The sequence below is a fragment of the Solenopsis invicta genome, chromosome 6 (assembly GCF_016802725.1).
Source record: "Solenopsis invicta isolate M01_SB chromosome 6, UNIL_Sinv_3.0, whole genome shotgun sequence".
In the NCBI taxonomy this organism is placed as follows: Eukaryota; Metazoa; Arthropoda; class Insecta; order Hymenoptera; family Formicidae; genus Solenopsis; species Solenopsis invicta.
This window is the reverse complement of record NC_052669.1, coordinates 23,082,452-23,103,330: the sequence shown is the minus strand read 5'-3', so window position 1 is coordinate 23,103,330 and position 20,879 is coordinate 23,082,452. Positions and strand designations below refer to the sequence as shown.

Below are 20,879 nucleotides of genomic sequence, written 5' to 3'. Positions count from 1 at the left end.
ATCGCCATATCACGATCGAGCAAACAATTTCACCCGTAATATCCGCAATCATATATAAAAATGTGTACCTTCCAATGGACGTGCGTTTATTGCTCTTTTATCGATGTCGCTCGTGTGTATTCAATTCGTTGAATTTTGCTATATCGACACGATGAAAGTATTTCATCAAAGATGCACACATATTTCGCGACGGGACGCTTCCAATCAATCGACACTCGAGGAGAACGTATATTGCACAGAAATACGAAATACTGATACTCAAATAACTAACGTTACGTCGAATCTTGAAAGTAGAAAGTAAATAACTCAAATGCAGACTATCCGAGAAAATTTCTCGCACATCAAACATAGGGTTTACAGAGTGCAGCTCTGTTAATTGATTTGCAATTCGTCTAGTAAAAAATATTTTATATTTCTATTAAAATTGTTTCTTGTTAAAATTTCAATGAATTTTTAAGATGTCCGAGTATTAATTTGACATAATGTAACTGTGTTGTTTGAATATTTTGTGTGAAAATTGAATCAAAATGTTAGAATTTGTGTGCTAATTTTTTACATAATATATGTGTTACTTTCTAAAATATTTATCTCGTGTTAAAATTAATCAAAATATAGATGAGTCAATTGGGATGTATGTAATATGTTTAATTAATTAACAGAAAATTTTTTATGTGTAGAAATATTAAAATAGGAGTAATAAATTGAAAAAAATTGTAATCAATTTGGCTATATTAACTACTATTATCTTATACTAACATTATTTTCGTATATCTACTGTTATTCTTTGTAAATAAAAATGATTTGGAAAATACGTGAAAGGTAACGAAACTCGACACGATCCGCCGATCGTCGACATGAAACGAATACGTAGAGCGCGTTTTTTCTCTCTTTCTCTCGGGGTACGTATTTTGCGTATTCCTGTAATCGATCGCTTTAATCGCGCAGTCACAGGTGGAGGACGAAGCTGCCAGTCGCGGTTAGACAAAAGCAATAACGTGTAACCTGTGTTTGACAAGGAATCCTCAATCGATTCCGTGTGCGAGGCAACGGCAAACAGTGGTCTATCATCGGTGCGAGGTGCTTACGTACGCGATGTATCATCCGCCGTGCCTATTGGCTGACATTTGCAGGCGACAATCGCGCGCGATATATTACAGGTGGTTCAATTAGAAACAGATTAACCGCATCATTTCCCGTGTTATCGCGGTCGCGCGGGGCGATTCGTCCGTTCGTATCGGCCGCATTTCACGTAATTCGCGTCGCCTCGACTCGCCTCGTGCGAACGATGCGTCTGGCCGCGGCACTGCTTACGCCACATTTGTTTCGCGTTTCAATTATCACGCGACGGTGAGCTAAAACACGTGGCTTGTTCCTGTAAACCAAACAATTATTGTTCGTGACGCTCGCGCTTCACGTCCACGTGTCTTACCCGTTAAATTCAATTAACGTGACAATGACGTAATTATTGTGCTGTAATTAATATAACGCGTACTAATGGGGGTAATTATTACAGGCCCAATTAGCACGACAATGACTGTAGTATTCAAATATGAATGCTACAGTATTTCCTATCCATAAAGTTTAAACAATTGCACGTCTATCTCGCATCATTGAGAAATGATGAGCAGAATATAAAACAAAGTAATACGCATAAATATCTGAAAACAGCTTTTTATAATAAATATCTTAATAATTGTTTATTACAAATAATAATTTAATATAACTTTTCCTTCCTTATTTACGTTAATATTATATTATATATGATTGGGTAAGGTTGCCTATATCACACCGGCTCCTAAATCGCACCACCTCGCGTATTATAAATTCAACCACAGTACCTGTATACTCTTTGTGAAATTATTTGGAAATTACATAACATTATCATCATTTTTCATTGAACTCAACATGTTAAAAACAATAAAAATTTTGTTATTAATATTCATAGAAAAATCATAACTTCGCTACTATTTTTCAACACATTTCGTAGCTTGATTGCAAAACAGATAAAATAAATAATCTAAATTTTGTTAATTTGCAAGGATCACAATATTATTAAAATTAGATTGACAAAGTTCAAATAAACAAAGTACAAATCAACTTTGTGTTCTTATTTGTAAATTAAATAAAGTTTTACAAAATGCTTTAATCTCCTAAATCGCACCACGTCTTAATCTTCTAAATTGCATTATTGCTTTGATCGTGGTTATAATATACATAAAATTAAACATAATATAATAATTACATAATATAATAATTATACAGAGCATACATTGTAACAATATTGTCGTAATATAGCAATATTATTGTAGTATTATTAAAAATTTGTCGAAATGACAACATTGATGGAAATTATATTTAGTTCACGACATTTACCTCCAATATTAATAAAATTATACTTATCTGACGCTTTTTTGGTCGAGAAGGAAGAATCTAGCAGAAAAAATGTCGTTTTACCTCAGGAAGACTAATATTAACCTGTGGTGCAATATAGAAGACCAGTTGCCTAAATCGTACTATTTAAAGGCATCTTAAAAATCGTCATTTAAAAATTTATAACAATATATAAAATTCTGAAAAAAAAATGAAAGAAGAAATGTTGCACTTTATTATGACGTAGAAAAATTAAAAATATTCGTCATAATTTCTTAGTTATGACTCTTTATGTTAAAAGTGATGCGATTTCGGCAACCTTACTCTATATATTACATATACTCGTAGTATTATACATTAATGTCACAATTTTGCAAACTATTCATTAAAAAAACTAATCATCTTCGCATGCCGGGCATACTGACAAAGTAATTACCATTTGAGATAAAATTAGTTTTTTAATATAATTTAATATAATGTGTTACTTGAGTAATGAGTTTTATTTTTTCTTCTTTTCGCGTAACCTTTAGAAAATATTCAAACAGTAGTCTTTCTTTTTATTCAAATCTAATTTTTATTCTGCAAAGTACTAATTTAACTTTTTTATCATTTGTATCAAATAGGTATAACTTATGAAAGACAATATCGTGATTTCCAATATAATGTTAAATTTTAGGATAATCAAAACTTTATTATAACGTGTATTTCAATATTATTTCTATGTACCTACACTAAAAAGAAAGTGTTTGGTATTTGTGATTATAATTGCATTGTAAAATAATTACGATTATGAGCTCCATTTCTATAGTTATTACTGCCATAATGTTAGTAATAATTACCTTATGTTTATAGTTTCACCAAAACGTGAAAATTATAACTCTATAACTCTATAAATTATTATCATACATACGGATAAGTTCAAATATTAATGTAGTAAAATAACAAGACAGTAAAAGTAAAATAAACATAGCTGTATAATTGGAATCGAAATTAATTATGAATTAAACTGGTAATTGCAACCATTTTTTTTTCTCTCAGTGTACATCTTTCAGACTCATCTCATCGTATTAATTGTTCTTTCAAATATTAATCAATATTATTGTCTTCGATAAAAATTAGCAATACTTGCCCTCGTTTGCTCTATCTGAATCTATCTATATCTATTCAGCAGACTGCCCGTTTGCTCTGATAAGAGTTAATGGTCCACGTAGTCAAGCTGCGTTAAAGCGTTAATGGATGATACAAGAACGCCAGAGATTGCAGGGATTATTGCTGTATTTATTGGAAGAGGCTCCGAGTGCGCGTAAGCGCAACCGAGGCGATTAGTGGCACGTCCCTTTCCACGTCATCTTGCTAAGGCTCTTTCGACGCCGATCCATTCGCACAGTATTCGACGCCAGCGTACCGGCTAGTGTATTCAGGGGAGGCGTCGACCCGAGCGTCGTAACCGAGCAACCCGCAACTCGGCCTGAGAGAGACCACGGGCAGCGACCCTGCGCGAGTTCATCCCGTTGACCCATGACGGGGACACAGGGATCGACATCGCGCCGCAACAATGTCGATGACAGTCGACAGGCGGGCCGGTTATGCGCGGTATCCGACCGCGATCGTTTCACCCAATCGCCTGTACGCGGAAACGTCCGCGTCGCGGCCAAGGCACGTCGATAACGCACTGCAACTCCACCGCGGTCCCGCACCCCGGTTCAACTTCCCCGAACGATCGAGATACCTCATCGATCGCTGCGTAGGCCTTTGTCTCTCCCTCTCGCGACAAGTCTCGATTGGATCCTGACATCTCAGTCATTACAGTGGTCCACGATGAACCAGTCAATTAGAATATAGTTGCTGTAATATTGTGTGGAGTATCCCGTGTCAGCCTGCCAATTTCTTCCGCTAATCTCGATTCTATTTTACGTTATTACTTTCTATGATTGTTAACTACTTTATTATTTGAAATTATTCATATATGTATATACATACGTGTAATAATAATAATTAATTTATAACTTTGACAAAAAATTATTCATTTCATAATTACAGACTTGTCATTGTTATACAATTTAATAGGCAAACCTTAAATTAAAATATTGCAAATAAAATGAAATCCATTTAAGCAGATTGTTTAACTTAAAAAAAAATAGAGCAACGTGAAAATCAGAAGAAACTCTAGAAAAAAATTTCTGAAACATGAGCTTTTGTTGTTTGTTAGTAATTCTGGAGTTTAAAAATTAAAAAGTTCTTTTGTTTTTGATCAGGTAAGAGACTTGAAAAGTCGTTATTTAAAACACTTTTGCTATTTTTTAATGCTATAACGCTAATCTTCGTCACTAATGAGAGCAATGATGATTAATAACTGAGAGAAGAAAAATGTGATAAATTAAGAAAGATTTTCTCGTATTCACTATCTGAAAATTGATATTATTTATATTAGTTGTCCTAAACGTAAAAAGTATCAGAAAAGCTTTAGAGTTAACATTACAGATTATAACTTTAATTTTTTTTCACTATATAAAATAAATAAAATGACTGTTTTAATATCTACTTTAAATAAGATAAAAGTGAAATTGATAATTAAAATAATTTGACGTTTCAATAACAAAAGAGAGGATCAGCTTTATCAAACACCAATCACGGTAATAGCTGGACAGTATGCGCGACACGCTGGAAGCAAACAGTTTATCAATGACAAAAATACGTCTGCAAAATTGTGATACAGTAGCTCTATCAGTCGAATTTCCCACCCTCCAAATTCAATATTTCGAAGCGACAACAACCGTCGGTTATTACTAACAATCCTCCCTTGTATGCCTTTCGTTTGTTCGGTTTCAACCAGTGAAATTCCTGCTAAACAGACGAATGACAGATGTAAACGACGGCTGCGCCGTCATATCGGGATTAACGGAGCACGTTACTCGTTAGCCTCGAGTTTCGAAACACGAACCGTCAAAATTGTGCTCGTACCCATGCATGTCGCGACAAAAGTTCAAATCAAGCATGGGGAGGGAGCAAAGTTTCTCTCTTATGTATACTGAGAAAAAATATTTTGAGTATGTCAGTTGTCAATAAAACAATATGATAGAATGCATCAAACAGAATTTCTAGTTATGATTAGACTATATATTTTATACAACGTTTCATAAACTTAATTAAAAGGATTTGATTAGCATTTTCAGCTTAAATGTATAAAACTTTTAATCATTTTCAATATATAAGATATCTATTTCTCTTAAATACATTAACAAATTATACTAATTAGCAAATTTTAATTCGTTCGTTTTCTAACAAATATGTATACTTAAAATGAATCCATCAGATTCCAAATTTATGCAACCAGATTTCTTTCCTATATATGATACGTCGTTAAAGCTGAACGTTATAACGTGATGGGTTTTAAACTTTAAAAAGATAACGTGTCTTATGCGGCAAATTTCGTGTTGAACTGCTCAAATAGCGATATTGACTGTGAGTTCAATGCTAAAAAGAGGTCCTTAAAATTTCATGAAAATGTTGTGAAACAAGTGATAAATTGTAACTCTCAAAGTAATGGTAACGCGTTACATTTATAATGTTCCTAATCCTAATAATATGCACGTGTGTTACATTCTTATTACGTTGATTAAAAACGTGCAATTATAAAATATTTAATCGATACGAAAGAAAGAGTGAGACATCTGACAGGTTCCGGAAAAATGGAGCCTCGCATCAAATTTTTCATCAAATAACGCTACGTTATCCGCCACCCCTTCTTCTCTTCCTCTTCCTCTTCCTTCTTTGCGCACGGCAAAGATAAACAAACGCAGATAGATTAAACGATTATGTAGTCAAAATAAATTTCATCCTCGGTGGAAAATTTCTCGAAGAAACTTGCAGCACTGCCACCCAATGAAAGAGGAGAGGAAGAGGAAAAGGAAGAGAAGAGAGGTCCACGGTTTAGCGAGAATTTACCAACGTTACTGGAACCCCTTATTTACCAGCCGCGCCCGTCGCGAACACGTTCGGAATCGCTCTCGAATCACGCCAGAAGGCTTACTCAAGGGGTGGAAAAAGGTGCCCGACACACGCTTCCCCTTCGTCGTGAAAAACGATGGGGTGCGCGCGAGGAGCATCGGGAGTTCATGGCAGGGCGGACCCGAAAATTCGTCGTCGACGACGGAGAAGGCAAAAAGAATCTTGCGCGCCGCGGTACTCCAAGTTTACCTATCCTAACGACTGTCGTCGTCCTGTGCAAACTTGATGTCGTACGGCGACGACGACGACGACGATTCGCGTCCCCAAAGAATCTTCCCGAATCGATGGAAAATCTCGATTCCGCGTACATACGGGTTGCATCGAGTTCAGAAGTATCGGACTAAAAAAAAATTCAAGATCGATGACATCGCGAAACTGATACGATCGATTGTTGCCAAAGACAAATTCGAATGAAAATCGATATCAAATGTTAGATCGCACGTTGTAATAAATTATTATCAATTTTTCACTAATAATAAAAAAAGTCGCGAAATGAAATAAAACTTCTAAGTAGTTGACCCGCTATTTGCCCACGAGAGGTGCGCAGTTATTATCAGATACTTTACGCGCGCAAAAATTTAAAATATTGTTAATTTAAATTTTTTAATATACATAATATAATGAATTTAGTTTGGAAACAAGGATACTTAATCCTCGGACGTGTACTTACAAGTACAGAATTTTGTTAAATCCTATTATAAACAGAGTAATTCACAAACTAATTAAATCATATAATTATTTTTATATTTATATTTAAAGGTATCTATAACAGAATCATAGATATTTGTTGGATGTCGTTTTTCAATATTTAAAATTAGTGGTAGATAATTACTATGCACATATAATCAGTGATTTTATGAGTTTCACTGTAGATCATTTTAATATTAATTTATTTTTTCATACTGTCAGCTACACATTTAATTAAATTTTTTCAAGGTATAACTTTTTCTTTAGTGTAACTTTTCTGTTTTTCTAACAATATCTGAATGAAAATTGTTCGGAATTACTTCCCTTTCATTTTAATTTTTTTGCGACTCTTCATACGTATAAACTGTATAAAGTTATACAGATCCGCACAAGTTAACTGTATACATGTGTTTTATTTTTGATCGATGTTTCTTTATCAGAATATTAAAAAATCTGTAAAACATATCTTCGTCCATTGCATTTTTCGAATATTCAATGGCGTGAAAAATTCAAATAGTTTATTACGCACGTCTAAAAGAAAGATCCTTAAAAATTTGCAGACTCCGCAAGAGAATGAGCTGGATCCGTTCGCGACACCAGGATTCTCTTCTCCCGTTCTGCTTGTCTCTATCTCTCGTCGACAGGACGTGCCGGAAATTTGATGATACGGAAACGCGATGACAGCTGCCCGATGGAAACGGATTCGGCCGAAATGTCGAGCAGAAACCAAAGCGGCAGCGTGACGTCGCGCGATGACACGTGCGGCCGAGATTATTCCGACGGACATTTTGACAGAGTCACGCGGCTCATGGCAGTCAGATTATCAGAGCTGGCCATGTACCGAACACGCGATATTCTCTTGGGAAATGTAAAATGCGCACCCCCCCCCCTCTCTCTCTCTCCTTCTATCGCAAGAGAAATTGCAATCGGATTTTAATTGATCGCCAAAGCTCGGACATGTCCTTGATCTACTTTGAGGAAAGTTGCTGATCATAACAATATATTCGATACATTGAGAAAAAAGGTGTTATTAACTTCAGTTCAAGTATTTTAGGTAATATTTATATTGAATATTTGAACTGGAGAAATTTAATCAAGTTGAAAATTTTAATTAATTACAAAACTTTCTTTTCTCAGTGTAAATAAGTTTGCAAGCCGGCGCGGATGAGGATTGGCAAAATCCCACGGTGAAACTGACATTTGATATTGCATTTCGAAAACGTTGCACCAAGTTGCTTATTTTTCCGCCTGCTGCAACGCGTCCCATTGCCCACTGATACATTTCTATTCCATCGCGGAAATATCGCGCGTTACCGCGGTGCGTCGAGTTGATGTATAAACTTGTTTAAATATTTGATCGTAATGCTATAAATGCTTAACGAACTGTGGTCTCCGCGAGTGAATACATGTTGTTAGATGTATCAACTACATGAACATAATTTTCAATATAAGCAGCTTAATAATTCAGCTCTCGTAATATGTCGATTCACTCGTCGTGCATCGCTTATAATGTAGCGACGATATAAATTGACATTATAATCATCCATTGATTCAACATGCACATCATACACCTATCTAATAGAATTATTATATCGCCCTCGAAGTTACGGTCTCCATAAATAGCTATGTGATTAAAACGACGTATAATGATATAATGATAAATTGATAAAGCGAAATACGAATACAGGATGCATCATCGTGAGCAGCAGGTTCTTTCATTTACAAAGTCGATCGTTTCAGAAGTCAGATAGTTCTATGTATGTATACAATAAAATACATTTTATATTTGTATTAAATGAACATTCTTCATTTCTTCAATATTGTATTATTATTTTTCTGACATATTTGTGTTGAGAAAAATTTGAGTGAAATGTTTGAAGCATGTAAAATATGTTTTGTTATTAAGCATTTTACTGTGCAATAATATATTTTAAGTCTAATAACTTGATATTCTATTATATGTAAGTATTCGAATCTGTGTCTGCAATTTCGCGAATATTGATATGGTACACGATGACTTTAAGGAGATGAGGGGATAGAAGCTTGGTGGGCCTATATATTTTCCACCGAGTCAACCGTCTAGCCAGATCTCGCGAAATCTACCGCTTTGTAAACTTGTTTGACATTCGGCATCGAAAGAGTGCAATAAGAAAAGAGGGCAGAGAGGCTCTCGAGTTGAAATTATGATACCTATATATACATTGCTGTGTGCAGTCACGACGAAGATGTGATTTCAGTCAAGGATGGAATCTCACCGTGAATCTCATATCGAGACATAAAAACGAAATGGAATCTTCTAGGGCTCATTCTTGCGAACAATAAAAATGAGGCATAAATATGTACCTTGCTGCAAATTTAACACAGTTAAAAAACACAAATTTACGCAAGCACAGTTATTGCGACAATTACAAAAAAAGATCAAGTACATATTAAATAAGAAATAACTATGTTTTAGTAGCAAAAAATAAAGAATAAACTATGTTGCATTTTTCTCCGTTGAACAGTATTTTGAAAACTATTAATAAATACAATGTATTATATATATATATATATATATATATATATATATATATATATATATATATATGCCATAAAGAAATTTGGGGAAGATGGAAAAGTGACGTGTGAAGCTTTGTTAGAATCTAAATATTGATACAAAATTTGAATTCGTCTAATAGTTAAATAATGTCATACAACCGTGCTAATCAAAGTTAAAATACTTATTTTGTACATCTTTTTTTTCTAGTGGCATTGCTACATTGTTAATTGTATCTTATTAAATTAAACATTTAACATTATTGTTAAAATGTAGTACAGTTTTGCATAATTTATTCATTCTCAACTTTTATGTTAAAGTTATTCTAATTCGATAAAAATGATTCGAACTTTCAATATGTATAAGAAAAATAGTGATCTCTGTGTTATGAAAAAATAAGAAATAATTGTTAATTTTATAATTTTCAAAACAGGTTGTATCAAAAGATTCGTCTTACGGCAAAGTCAATCATACCCCCATCCGTATCGCCACATGGCAAATCCTCTGTAAATTTCAGATTGCAAGCCGTTCGAAAATCCAGATGTCATTCTCGCGATTCTCGCTGATCCGTGCTCATCAACGGTTCTCGTTTCCCAACGTTTTCGTCTCTCGACTCTCGATACGCGTGCATAGGTAGACATGGAATACGGTGAACTGCCACGCGAAAAAAATTCGCCGTCGAACGTCGAAACCCGCTGAACTGTGCGTCGACCCGCACTAATAAGCGTGGAAAACGTCGGATGAAAGGTTTCGAGTGAAAGCGAAGTGGTGAAAAACGATAACGAGGATGACGACAACGACGACAACGATGATAACTACGTTGAAAATTTATTAATTTCTCACATTAAGTTCAATACTTGCGACGTGTGCAGAACAAAATTAATATCAAAGCAACAATAATTCTTTTATACATAAGCAAAAATATAAAATTGTTTAAAAGTTTAATAACTTTGAATTTCAGTAAAATATTAGGAAAAGAGTTTTAAAGTTATATATAGAAGGGTTAAATTTTACTATAGTAAAATTCTTCAAAGTCCGTGTTGTCTCATGACTACTATGAGAGCAAATTCTAAGGGAAAACTCTTTCCATGTAGGAAAAGAACTTATCGTGTATCGCAAGAAGCGAATAAAAATCGCGCATCGCGTCTACTCGTATTTTTGAAGAATATGTTTAAACAATCTACTTATGAGATGATATTGTAAAACGGTGAAAACTGTTTGTCGACCCTGTGACAAACGCGACTAGCGAGATGCAAAATTGCGAAGGTAAGCGAATAATTAAAACGCACCGCGTGTGCACGCGTGCGTGCACTTAATAAATAATTCAAAAGAAAATGTGTATCGCGTGTACAAAACAAAGAAATGGACACGTCATAAAAATTCGCGATAATCGCAAATATTTAGACGATTATCTTGAGCTATAGGGTTTGATTTTCAATAATAAACTGGTATTTAGTATTTTTTAAATTACTAAAAAAATATCGCTTAATTGTAACAGCAATAATTATTAATAATTACCGTAGTGATGATTGTATTTCAAATAGCTGAAGCTACAGTAGGTTACCACTGTAATAACTCCGTCCGATCCTTTTTAATATTTCATGTATTACTTTAATCTATTATTTATTATTCTACTGTTATTATTTATCATTCATATATATTTAATAAACTCATCCATAATTATAAACTATGAACAAAAATAAATTTTTCTTTGAAAATATTATAATATTGCACGATAATGTTAAAGAGAAAAGTAGAAGCTGCAATATTTTATTGTTACAATAATTCCTTTCGCTGTTTTTAAATATTTTATTACTTTTTTAATCAACTATTCTTTTCTTCTATTCCTTCTTTTAAAATTAGAAAATCTGTCATTGGAAAAATATCTTTCCTTCCTCCTCCTTCTCTCTCGAAGACAAAAGAAGATGTAAGGCATTGAAATTTCCTATTGATCTCTTACATAAATACTTATTATATTCACACACATCATTGCGAGCAATACTGTTATTCTACTTTTGTAGGATATCCTCAAGTCTTACTTTTCGAAACGGGGATATACCGAAGGAATTTCTTCCCGAAAAAGGGTCAATGATAAATCTCTGTGGATTTGCACAAAAGTTGTCGAGAGTTGAGCATCGGGTTGCGACGCGATATGACAAAGCTAATAAGCATCTCTCTCGAGGTAGTTTCGAACGAAAAAGGATGATAAACATATACATGACGTATAAATCCACATGACACACGAGGAATACTTGAATCGCGATGCTGTCGACAGTCCTTCATGGATCTTTCACGTCTCTTCCCTTTCTATTATTCTCCATCTCTCCCCCTTTGCGCCGCTGCTGACTCTTCAGACAGAATAATCACCGATTTCGCTTATCCCTTTCTCTTCTGCCCTTCTCCATTCTCCCTTCTTCTCTCCGCCGCCGCTTTCGCATTTCTTCGTCGGGGAAAGGCTCTACATCTCCCTCGAAAGTTTTTTACAATTTTTCTGTCGCGTAAGCGACATTTGGCGCTTTAAAAGCGAGTTAAGAGAGCCCGTAACATTTGCACAAGTAAATCGCGTACGAAATACAGCTACTATCCTGAACATCTCATTACTAATAAAAATACACGAGTTCTCTCGACACGGAGATGCAGATTACTATCCGACGGAGGACGTAACGGAGCGGGATGGAAAAATAAACGAACGTGGCACGCGGCAAACGCGGCACACGACGGACGGGACGCGTCTCTTCGCGGAGACAAGCGAGCCAGCGAGCCAGCGAGCAAGCGAGAGCTAAAAGGCCGCGAGACGCGAGAGCCATCCCGTATATTTCAAATTGCTCGGACTGGAGTCGGAGTGTGCCTCTGACAGCGACAACTTTATCAACGGTGCGGGGGAAATATGTTGTCTCCGGAGTTGCACGGCCATGGCATCTCTACGGGAACGAGAAGAAGGAGATGGGGGTGGGGGAGAGGGACCGAGATGAAGGGGACTTTTAATTTGCAAGAGCTAGCCCGGCAGATACGCGGAGACGCGACTGGCATCGGTAACAAGTATCTCGTCCGGTGGCAGCGTGCCAGACGACGTTATTGCGCCCTAAACTGCGTTTAAACGAAAGCGCGGGTCGAGATTGCGAGAGTAGGCGAGAGTAGGAAAGCAGGGTCACGTGCCGCATCGCGTAATAAGCGCATTTTCTGCATCTTTTTCCCCTTTTGCTTCTTCCCTTCCTACCTCCTCACCGCCCCGCGCCCGCTCTCTCTCCCCCCTCCCCCTCTCTCTTTCTCTCTACAAAAGTTTGCGCGAGCATGTCCCAATTTTCAACTCACATTTTCGCGCTGAAATTATTATACTAAAAAAATAATCAGGCTTATGTTGGATGATACAATAGTTACTAAAGTTTGATGAAATAATTTCAGTCGTCAAATGTTTGATTAATATAATCAAAACTAGTAATTATTACCAAGCTATCATTATATACTATACAAAGAAAAAACTGTATAATGTTTTTTATCGTGCAATATTTTACTCTCCGACACGTTTTTCTAACAATACACAAAAACTGCCGCGCAAACTTTCGAAGCAGAGCGAATCAAGTTTCAACCCTTTTGTTAGCGACGCAACAGTGATGAGCGATTGTAATTCTGACGCACCCGGTCGTCATGATGTCCCATCGGTAATTTTATTTTAAAATAAGAATTTTACTCACGCTTGCATATTGCACCGCAACAACGTCGCACGTGACAACGTCCATAGCTTCATCACTTTTGAAATTATACGTCTAGAACTTGTGATCTCGTATGAGTAATTGGAATTAAAAGTACAACGTACCTGAAACAGAAAAAAGCTTATTTTAGCAAAAAGATTGTAAACCGTAAGAAAAAAAATACATAGGTGAAAAATTAATAAAGTAATTTTCTGATAAACTTGATATAATCAAAAATTTAATAAAATAATTTTCTCTTGAGATAAGTGCAATGTCTACAAAAAATTTTTTCTCTCGGTGTTTTGTTTAATTGTTAGAACAGATTACAATAAACAAAAAGTTGTCATTCATGTGAATATTTTTTTATATCTTGTTATAGTATTATATTAAAAACAAAAAAGTCTATTAGTACTAGCCCATTGAGGACAGAAGGACTTTCTAATGAAGTTTTAACTTATTGAAGACTTTGCTTTTTGAAAGTGTTTAAACTAAATTCGAATAATAGCTCATGGGCCAAGTTTCACGAAAATCGAGCGAGCAATTTATTTAGCAAAATAAAAGAGAGTGATTCCAAAAGAATTAAGATGTCATTAATTAATCTTATTTTCGTGATATCATTTTCTGTGCAGCGTCTGTCAATTCAACCGACAAATATTTTACTCATTCTTCAATTAGAGATCTATTTTCCCTCTTCGCTTCCAGAACGAGAGGTTCGGAGTTATACTCTACACGGAGACACGATTATTTCTTCGCGCAAAGGAATTTCTCGCTGTAATAAACAAATAAACAACACGCGGTATCAAACGTGACTTTTCACCTGTTTTGTGCGAGAATTCGCGCTCTGTGCGTCTGTAGGAAAAAAAGAGGGGAAAAAGAAAAAAATATAAATCCGACCGGAGTTATCGAGTCTCGCTTACTTTTACATCAAAAGCACGCCGCCGCGCCGTCGCTATCGCTGCGAAAAAAATAAAAATTAAATCGCCAACTCGTGTGTACTAGCGCTCGCTTGTACACGCACACGTACGTATTTACTTGCGGACGCATGTATACATGGCGCAAAATTTACAGTGCACGCGAACCGTTTGAGCTTTCGTCACTTCAAACCTCCGCCATCTGACCCTCCGACGATGACGACGTCGACGACGACCTGCGCCCTTCGCCGTCGTCATCACCACCGCCATCGCGTCTTCGCAGTCACCCTCGTCGAGGCCAGAGGGAGAATTCCGCGGTGGGAATTTAAATTACGGATGCTCTCGTTTCTACAAGCCGACGCGGTGACGCAGAGCGGCGGGCTGAAGCCTGTCGATATACTCAACATATTATAGTATTTGCTGCACGATGATACTGCATGTTGCACCATCAAGTACATTCCACATACAGAGGGATAATTGTAAAGGGATGAAAAAGATGAGGAGGGTGAACCTCGTCGTCGTGGAATAACGTGAGGAGAAAAGACAGTGTGGATTATGCCGGACAAATGGTCCATCGCCAAGTTCCCCTATTCTTTCGGTTCGTTAGACACGAGCTTTTAGCTTGGACATACTGTTTTGCACGAATGTTGTAGATAATACACGTTGCGAGATAATTGGTTCATCGACGCATTAATTTTGTGGTAATTCTTTTAAAGCGAGCTGAAGCTCGTTTAAATTCTCTCGTGTACATTGAAGAGCTCAAATCATATAAGAGGATTAAATGTTAATGGTATAAATTATTTATAAATATAATATACAAATATTCCTGAAATTGTATTTTTAAAATTTCATAAAATATTTCAACACGATAAGAAAGAGGTAAAAAAGCGGATGTAAGCACATTTCATAGTCATGCATTATTTTATGCGTATATATATATATATAATATATTTTTTTAATGTTTTTTAAATTTTGAAAACTTTTATTGAACAATTTAGTTCAGAGTCACTGTAATTACTTACAACTTTGTCAATAAATCAACCAACAGTTTGTAAGTTGCTGCAATAAATTAGTGCTAGACGTGTTTCTCGGGAAAAGTAAAATTTGCCTTCTTAATTAAGTCTCCCGTCAAGTCTTGACTGAGAAATAATCAGCTAGACTCGTCAAACAATTTATCATCAAGTCTTTGCCAACGGTGAAACATCCTGCGTAGGGATGAATCGGAAGGGAGGGAAAGGGAGATCGTCGATCGCATACCCTCGCGTTGCACAGTTTTGGTACGTGTCCGCAAACAGTCGTGCGAGTTTATGCATAGCACGCCGAGTAATTCAGCGGAGAGGAACGGGAAGATAATGCGGATAATTCCCGACAGTCCTTCCTGCAGACATCGAGCTCTACAGGACCGTGTTTTCAAAGCCGGATATTTCTCTACCAGTCGCAACGAGCGGGAACTCTGGATTGAATGCAGATAATCCATCATTTGTGTGTTATTTATCGACAAAATAATTAACAGAGCATACAAGTGCCATTGTAATAAAACGTAACGTACGGCAATATTTTAGATAAAAAGAGAAAGAGGAAAAAAAATCAAAGAGGTATGGCAAAAGCGATATATTAAATAACCAATGATAATTAATAAATTGTTGGTACTGATGTTAATTAATATCGATTAATTGGGATTAATATTCAATCTGAAAATAAATACGTTGGACCAAAATATTTATACTAGACGTTTAAGCCGATTGCTAAAATGTCAAAACTTTGCAACAATATTATCATGCTTGGGCATCTTGTTGAATTATCTTGATAGTCTAACATAAAATTATTTTCTATATTCTTCTGTAGCTAGCCATTTACAGTTATGTATATTTTTAGACACCATGGTATATAATAAATAAATTAACATTTTCCACTCACTTATAATTGTAAACCTTTAAATGCATTATCCCCTGACACATTTCTCCAGTAGGAAATTGGGTCATGACAGCTGCGCATAATTCACCCTTTCACCCTCTACGTTTTACGCAACGACCAGTGATAATTATTCAGTTGTCCCAACCGGACATATCAGGGTTGCCCGCCAGTAGCTCTGCACTCTTCATGCGTGAACGACCAAAGAATTAACACACCTCGTTCCACATGAGCGATCGGAATGGAGGTATCTCGTAAAGCGCGACCCATCCCAATCGATTTTCCTCCATCCATTATCGTCGGCATAAGGACAAACGGGCCACCGACGCACTCATTTTCCGACACAATCATTAAAGAAAAGCTAGAAGACTCTTCAGAGAATCCTTGCATTTCACACTAAGAACACAGAAAGATAATGTTTCGCAAATGTTTTATACGTTTACATTTCAAAGTATATCAAGCCAAGAGGGGGGGAGAGAGAAAGAAAGAGAGAGAGAGAGAGAGAGAGAGAGAGAGAGAGAGAGAGCAATGAGGCAAACAGTCATAAAGGCAATACACCTATAAGAGCAATTGCAAATTCACCGGATCTGTGATTCATTCGTCGCACGAACTGAACGAACTGGCAAAGTCATGTTGCTTTGATTACACAGAAAATATATAAGAACATTCTTATTTTCAGTGCTGCCATCAAAACAATGGCTCCAAAAAAGTGAAATGGTGATTACTTTTAAACAGAAAAAAGTGACAAATAGTAATTTTTCAGGCATAAAATAGTAACTAAAAGTGACACTTTTCATCAAATTTTCAACGTAATTAAAACCATTTGAGCGAAAAAACTCCTAGTTTTTCTGGGGTTTACTTTTGTACAGCTTAACACGTAGCAAAAGCTTTCCATAGCACGATTTGAAAATTTATAATAAAGAAAAAGCAGAGAGAAGCTTAAATGATAAAATGTCAGTACAATACATTTTTGTTGCAGTTTTATAAAAAAATTTGTATTGTATTAAACATAATAAAATAAAGACTGAACAAAAGACTAAGGGATATTAAACAAAATAAAATATTTATAATAATAAAAAAATAAACATTATTATTATCTAGATAAAACATAAATAAATACATCCATTAGATAATAAAAAATACATTTTTTAAAATACAACAAAAAAACGTATTTTTTGAATGTATAAAAAATAACTGTAGATTTTGAAAGATAACTGCAGATAGATGTTGATAGTGAATTTGATTGGAAACTTTAGAAGACTAGAGACCCTAAAATAAAAATCTACCATAAAACAATTTTGATTGGTTCATCAATGAACCACTCCTACACATATTTTGCAAATTTCATGTCAACTCCGGACAAAAAAGGTTATAATAGTAACCCTTTTTGGACAATAGTAATATTTTAGTGACTTGTAAAAAAAAAGTAACAAAAAGTGACTTCAATGACTGAACGGGAGCGCTGAATTATTTTACAAATATCTATATTTTCGAAATGTTAAATATACAGAAATAAAATTATACATTATTAAACAGATGTAACTTGCTTGTATGAAGTTTATATATTGTAGTTTCATTAAGAAAAATATTTTCATTATTCTCATTATTTAATAATTTTCATAAGTTGTGAAGAAAAATGTTAGATAGAAAATAACAATATCTTCAAAAAAAGAATTAAAATTTTCTAATATTATTATCAAAACAATCAGATTATGTCCTTTAGGTGTTATAATATTGAAATAAAAATAATATGCTAAAAATTTAAAATTATTAAAGAAAATTAATATATAAAATGTATATATAAGCATTATCATTGTTTCATAAATGTATAAACAAGAGAATACAATTTCTTAAATAAAATATATTAGTTTTAATACTAATGTTTTTTTTTGTGGGCAATAAGAAATGCAGTATTGACGAGGCAAGAAAGAGGAAAATAGAGTAAGAAAGTTACAACTTAAAAAGAAGAGAAATAGTCCTTTAATTCTTACCTTTGTTCGCAATAATAATTTTACGAAAATTTCCGGACTTTCCGCGCAGTGAAACGTCCAAGTCTCCGAATACTTGAAGAAGAGAAATTACTTTCGTTTCGTCCAAAACATTAATTAAAAATCTCTGTAATAAGAGACAAAAGATTCCACTGATTTATCAAAATTTCTTCGAGGAAATTTCTCAAGATTTCCGGTAATATAAACTTAGTATACGCTAGTATAAACTTAACATAACGATGAGGCTTTAAAGATAGAATAACGAAGAGAGTCGCTGTATAGTCAAATTAATGAAAAAGAAAAAGAAAGATCAAACTGTAGACTTGGAAATTTCAGTGCAAGCCTCACGAGATGTCTTTTACATTTCTAATCGCGTCAATGTGAGTTGTAGTAGAGTACTCGAGGGGTAGAGCCAGACGACGGCCACCCCCTTCACACTACTCTCCCTATAAAATACGGTTCTTTTGTCTCGGTAAACTATTGTATTTATCCATCGCGGTTGTCTTCCCTTTTCACAGACCCTTTTTCGCCGTCGTCGGTCTTTAACCACCCAGCGGCGTCCTATCCTCCCGTTCTGGTTACGTAGCGCTTCCCTTCCTTCCGGCCGCACCGCGCAGCCCACGACTCGTGGCCCGCGGGCAGCTTCTCCCAAAAAAGATAAAAAGCAACAAAAAAAGAGATAAAAGTCTTTTGCATATTTCATTTAATTTCGCACTTGGAGCTACTTCCTCGTTTCGGTAGCGGTCTGTGGAGGATAAAAGAAAATAATTCAAAGCGCGCGGCGCGAGACATCGCGAGAGACTACTTTCATCGAATTGTTAATATTAGAGAGGTGTCAATAAATTCGATCGATAATAAATCAATCTAATTAACGACCAAAAACGTTCTTGTCCGAGTAACTACAATTAACTTCATTAATAAGGAGCTTGATTTACGATTATTTCAAGCTCAATTTCAATCAAAGCGTCTTAGGTCAGATATAACCTTTATTTTTTATTAAATAAGTTTGAAAAAAATTAATATACATGTTACGAAATAATTAAAGCAACAATTAATTATTAAAAAAATCATAATAGCTTAGAATAAGAGTGTTTTAAAAATGAGTGTGTGTTTTTATAAGCGGCTTTGCGACGAGTGTTTTCTGCTTGGCGCGACAATAAATGACTACTTTTTCGTACCACACCACACCTTCGAAACTCTCCTTCTACATTTTCTCGCGTTACTGGGAGGACGAGGACGATATTTCCGGCTGGCGTGTACGAGAGAAACGTGTGAACAAAAGCGGATAACCCGGAGGTACGAACGTAGGCTCTCTCAAGAGTGTTCGCGTTTCCGGTCAGTGAGCTTCGCGACAATGCGCTAAAAGAAGCGAACACAGGGGATACACGGTGCGTCAAGTGCTTAAAATATGTCGTGCGTTGATAACTAGGAAACCCCGGTAAAGCGCCGTAAAGAAGGACGGGCTTTCATCCGTGGTGTGCGCGCGCAAGCTAGGCGATCTAGAAAAGTGTGGCATTTGGAGAGAAAGAGAAGGGAGAGAAGACGAGAAAGAAAGAAAGCCTTCTCCGAAGAACAAGTGCGATGATTAAACTTGAGTGACTTTCAAGCTGATCTATCAACCCTCTCTGATCAGTTGTATTGGAATGGAATTGAGACTTTTCTTATCTCGATATTATCGAGTGTATTCTATTCAGCAATTGTAAATATTAATTTTATACAATGTGTTATATTATGTGTCTTTCTAATTTTGTCAAGTGCAAAGTTTTCAAATGCAACGAAAAGGGAAAAAAGAAATTGGATAGTTCGATAAGAAAAGCAATTTTTTTAAATTATTTCTTTTGTGTAAATGTTTGATCGCAAAAAGTGTTCGGTATTTATGACCATAATTCCACTTTTATAATTATTGTTGCCATAATTAATAATAATAACTTATAACTATAATTTGCAAGGTTAAAAGAATTATAATTTTATATATATATAGTTGATACCAAAATGACTATGAATTGTAGTTAAACAATAATGCATTTTTTCTCCAAGTGCTATCTTTCTTCTATTTGAAAATGAGCAATAGAAATGCCGATAATAGAAATCAATATCGATGCATTTCAATTTTATGCCCAAAATTACGAATCTTAGAAAACGATCAATGAGACACGCGACACGAGAGTGTCACAAGCGATTAATATCGCGCGAGTATAAATAATAAGTGAATAATAGGTTAATCACCCCACGGTCACTTGATCGTCGCTCAGACTGGCTCCTTCTCTCAGAATTCTTCGCAGCTGCTTCTCCATTGCGCTTACACTCAAGCGAGAAAACACAATCTCATGCGCGTGCTATTTATCAAAACGCAAAGAATTACAGGATTAATTGCGCAGGCCGTATTTCTCGATTAAACGCGTGTCACGATTCATGATCGCTGCGTCTTCGCGGCCTTTCGTTGGCGACGAACCGTGTTTCAACGGTACAATGATTTTATTCTGATTGGTCACGACGAATCGCAACGCGACACGAGTGAAACTAACAAGGGAGGACCAAGTGAGAGACCCCTGGATTTTGATCCCAATTTTTTTAGTTATTCTGGAGACGAAAAAAAAGTTTACGTCTCCCGGCGTTTCATTGAATAGGCCTTAGTTTCGAAATAATAAATTTGCGAAAATTGGCCAAACCGCCGCGCGCCATATGAGCCTTCCCGGTAACGGTTCTCGCAACCAGTGCAGTCGGCTCCGTGCGTTAGGTGCTTGCTTCACAATCGTAAGATCCGGGTTCGCTCCCGGAT

The 20,879-nt window shown here is 35.6% G+C and overlaps 1 protein-coding gene across 7 annotated transcripts in view; it reads right to left on the bottom strand.

Moving 5' to 3' along the window:
- LOC105202522 (slo-interacting protein 1) overlaps positions 1-20,879 on the bottom strand; it is a 205,665-nt gene that overhangs the window by 28,669 nt on the left and 156,117 nt on the right. For 4 of the 7 annotated variants that reach the window (XM_026135841.2, XM_039451211.1, XM_026135843.2 and 1 more), the window contains one exon: positions 13,294-13,415. The exons of 2 other annotated variants lie outside the window; for them this stretch is intronic. In XM_026135841.2, coding sequence (XP_025991626.2) covers positions 13,294-13,338 — 45 coding nt within the window. In that variant the 5' untranslated portion in view covers positions 13,339-13,415. Of the gene's footprint in view, positions 1-13,293; positions 13,416-16,118; positions 16,496-20,879 lie in introns of those variants that run through there. One more of the 7 variants, XM_039451212.1, reaches the window with a different exon arrangement.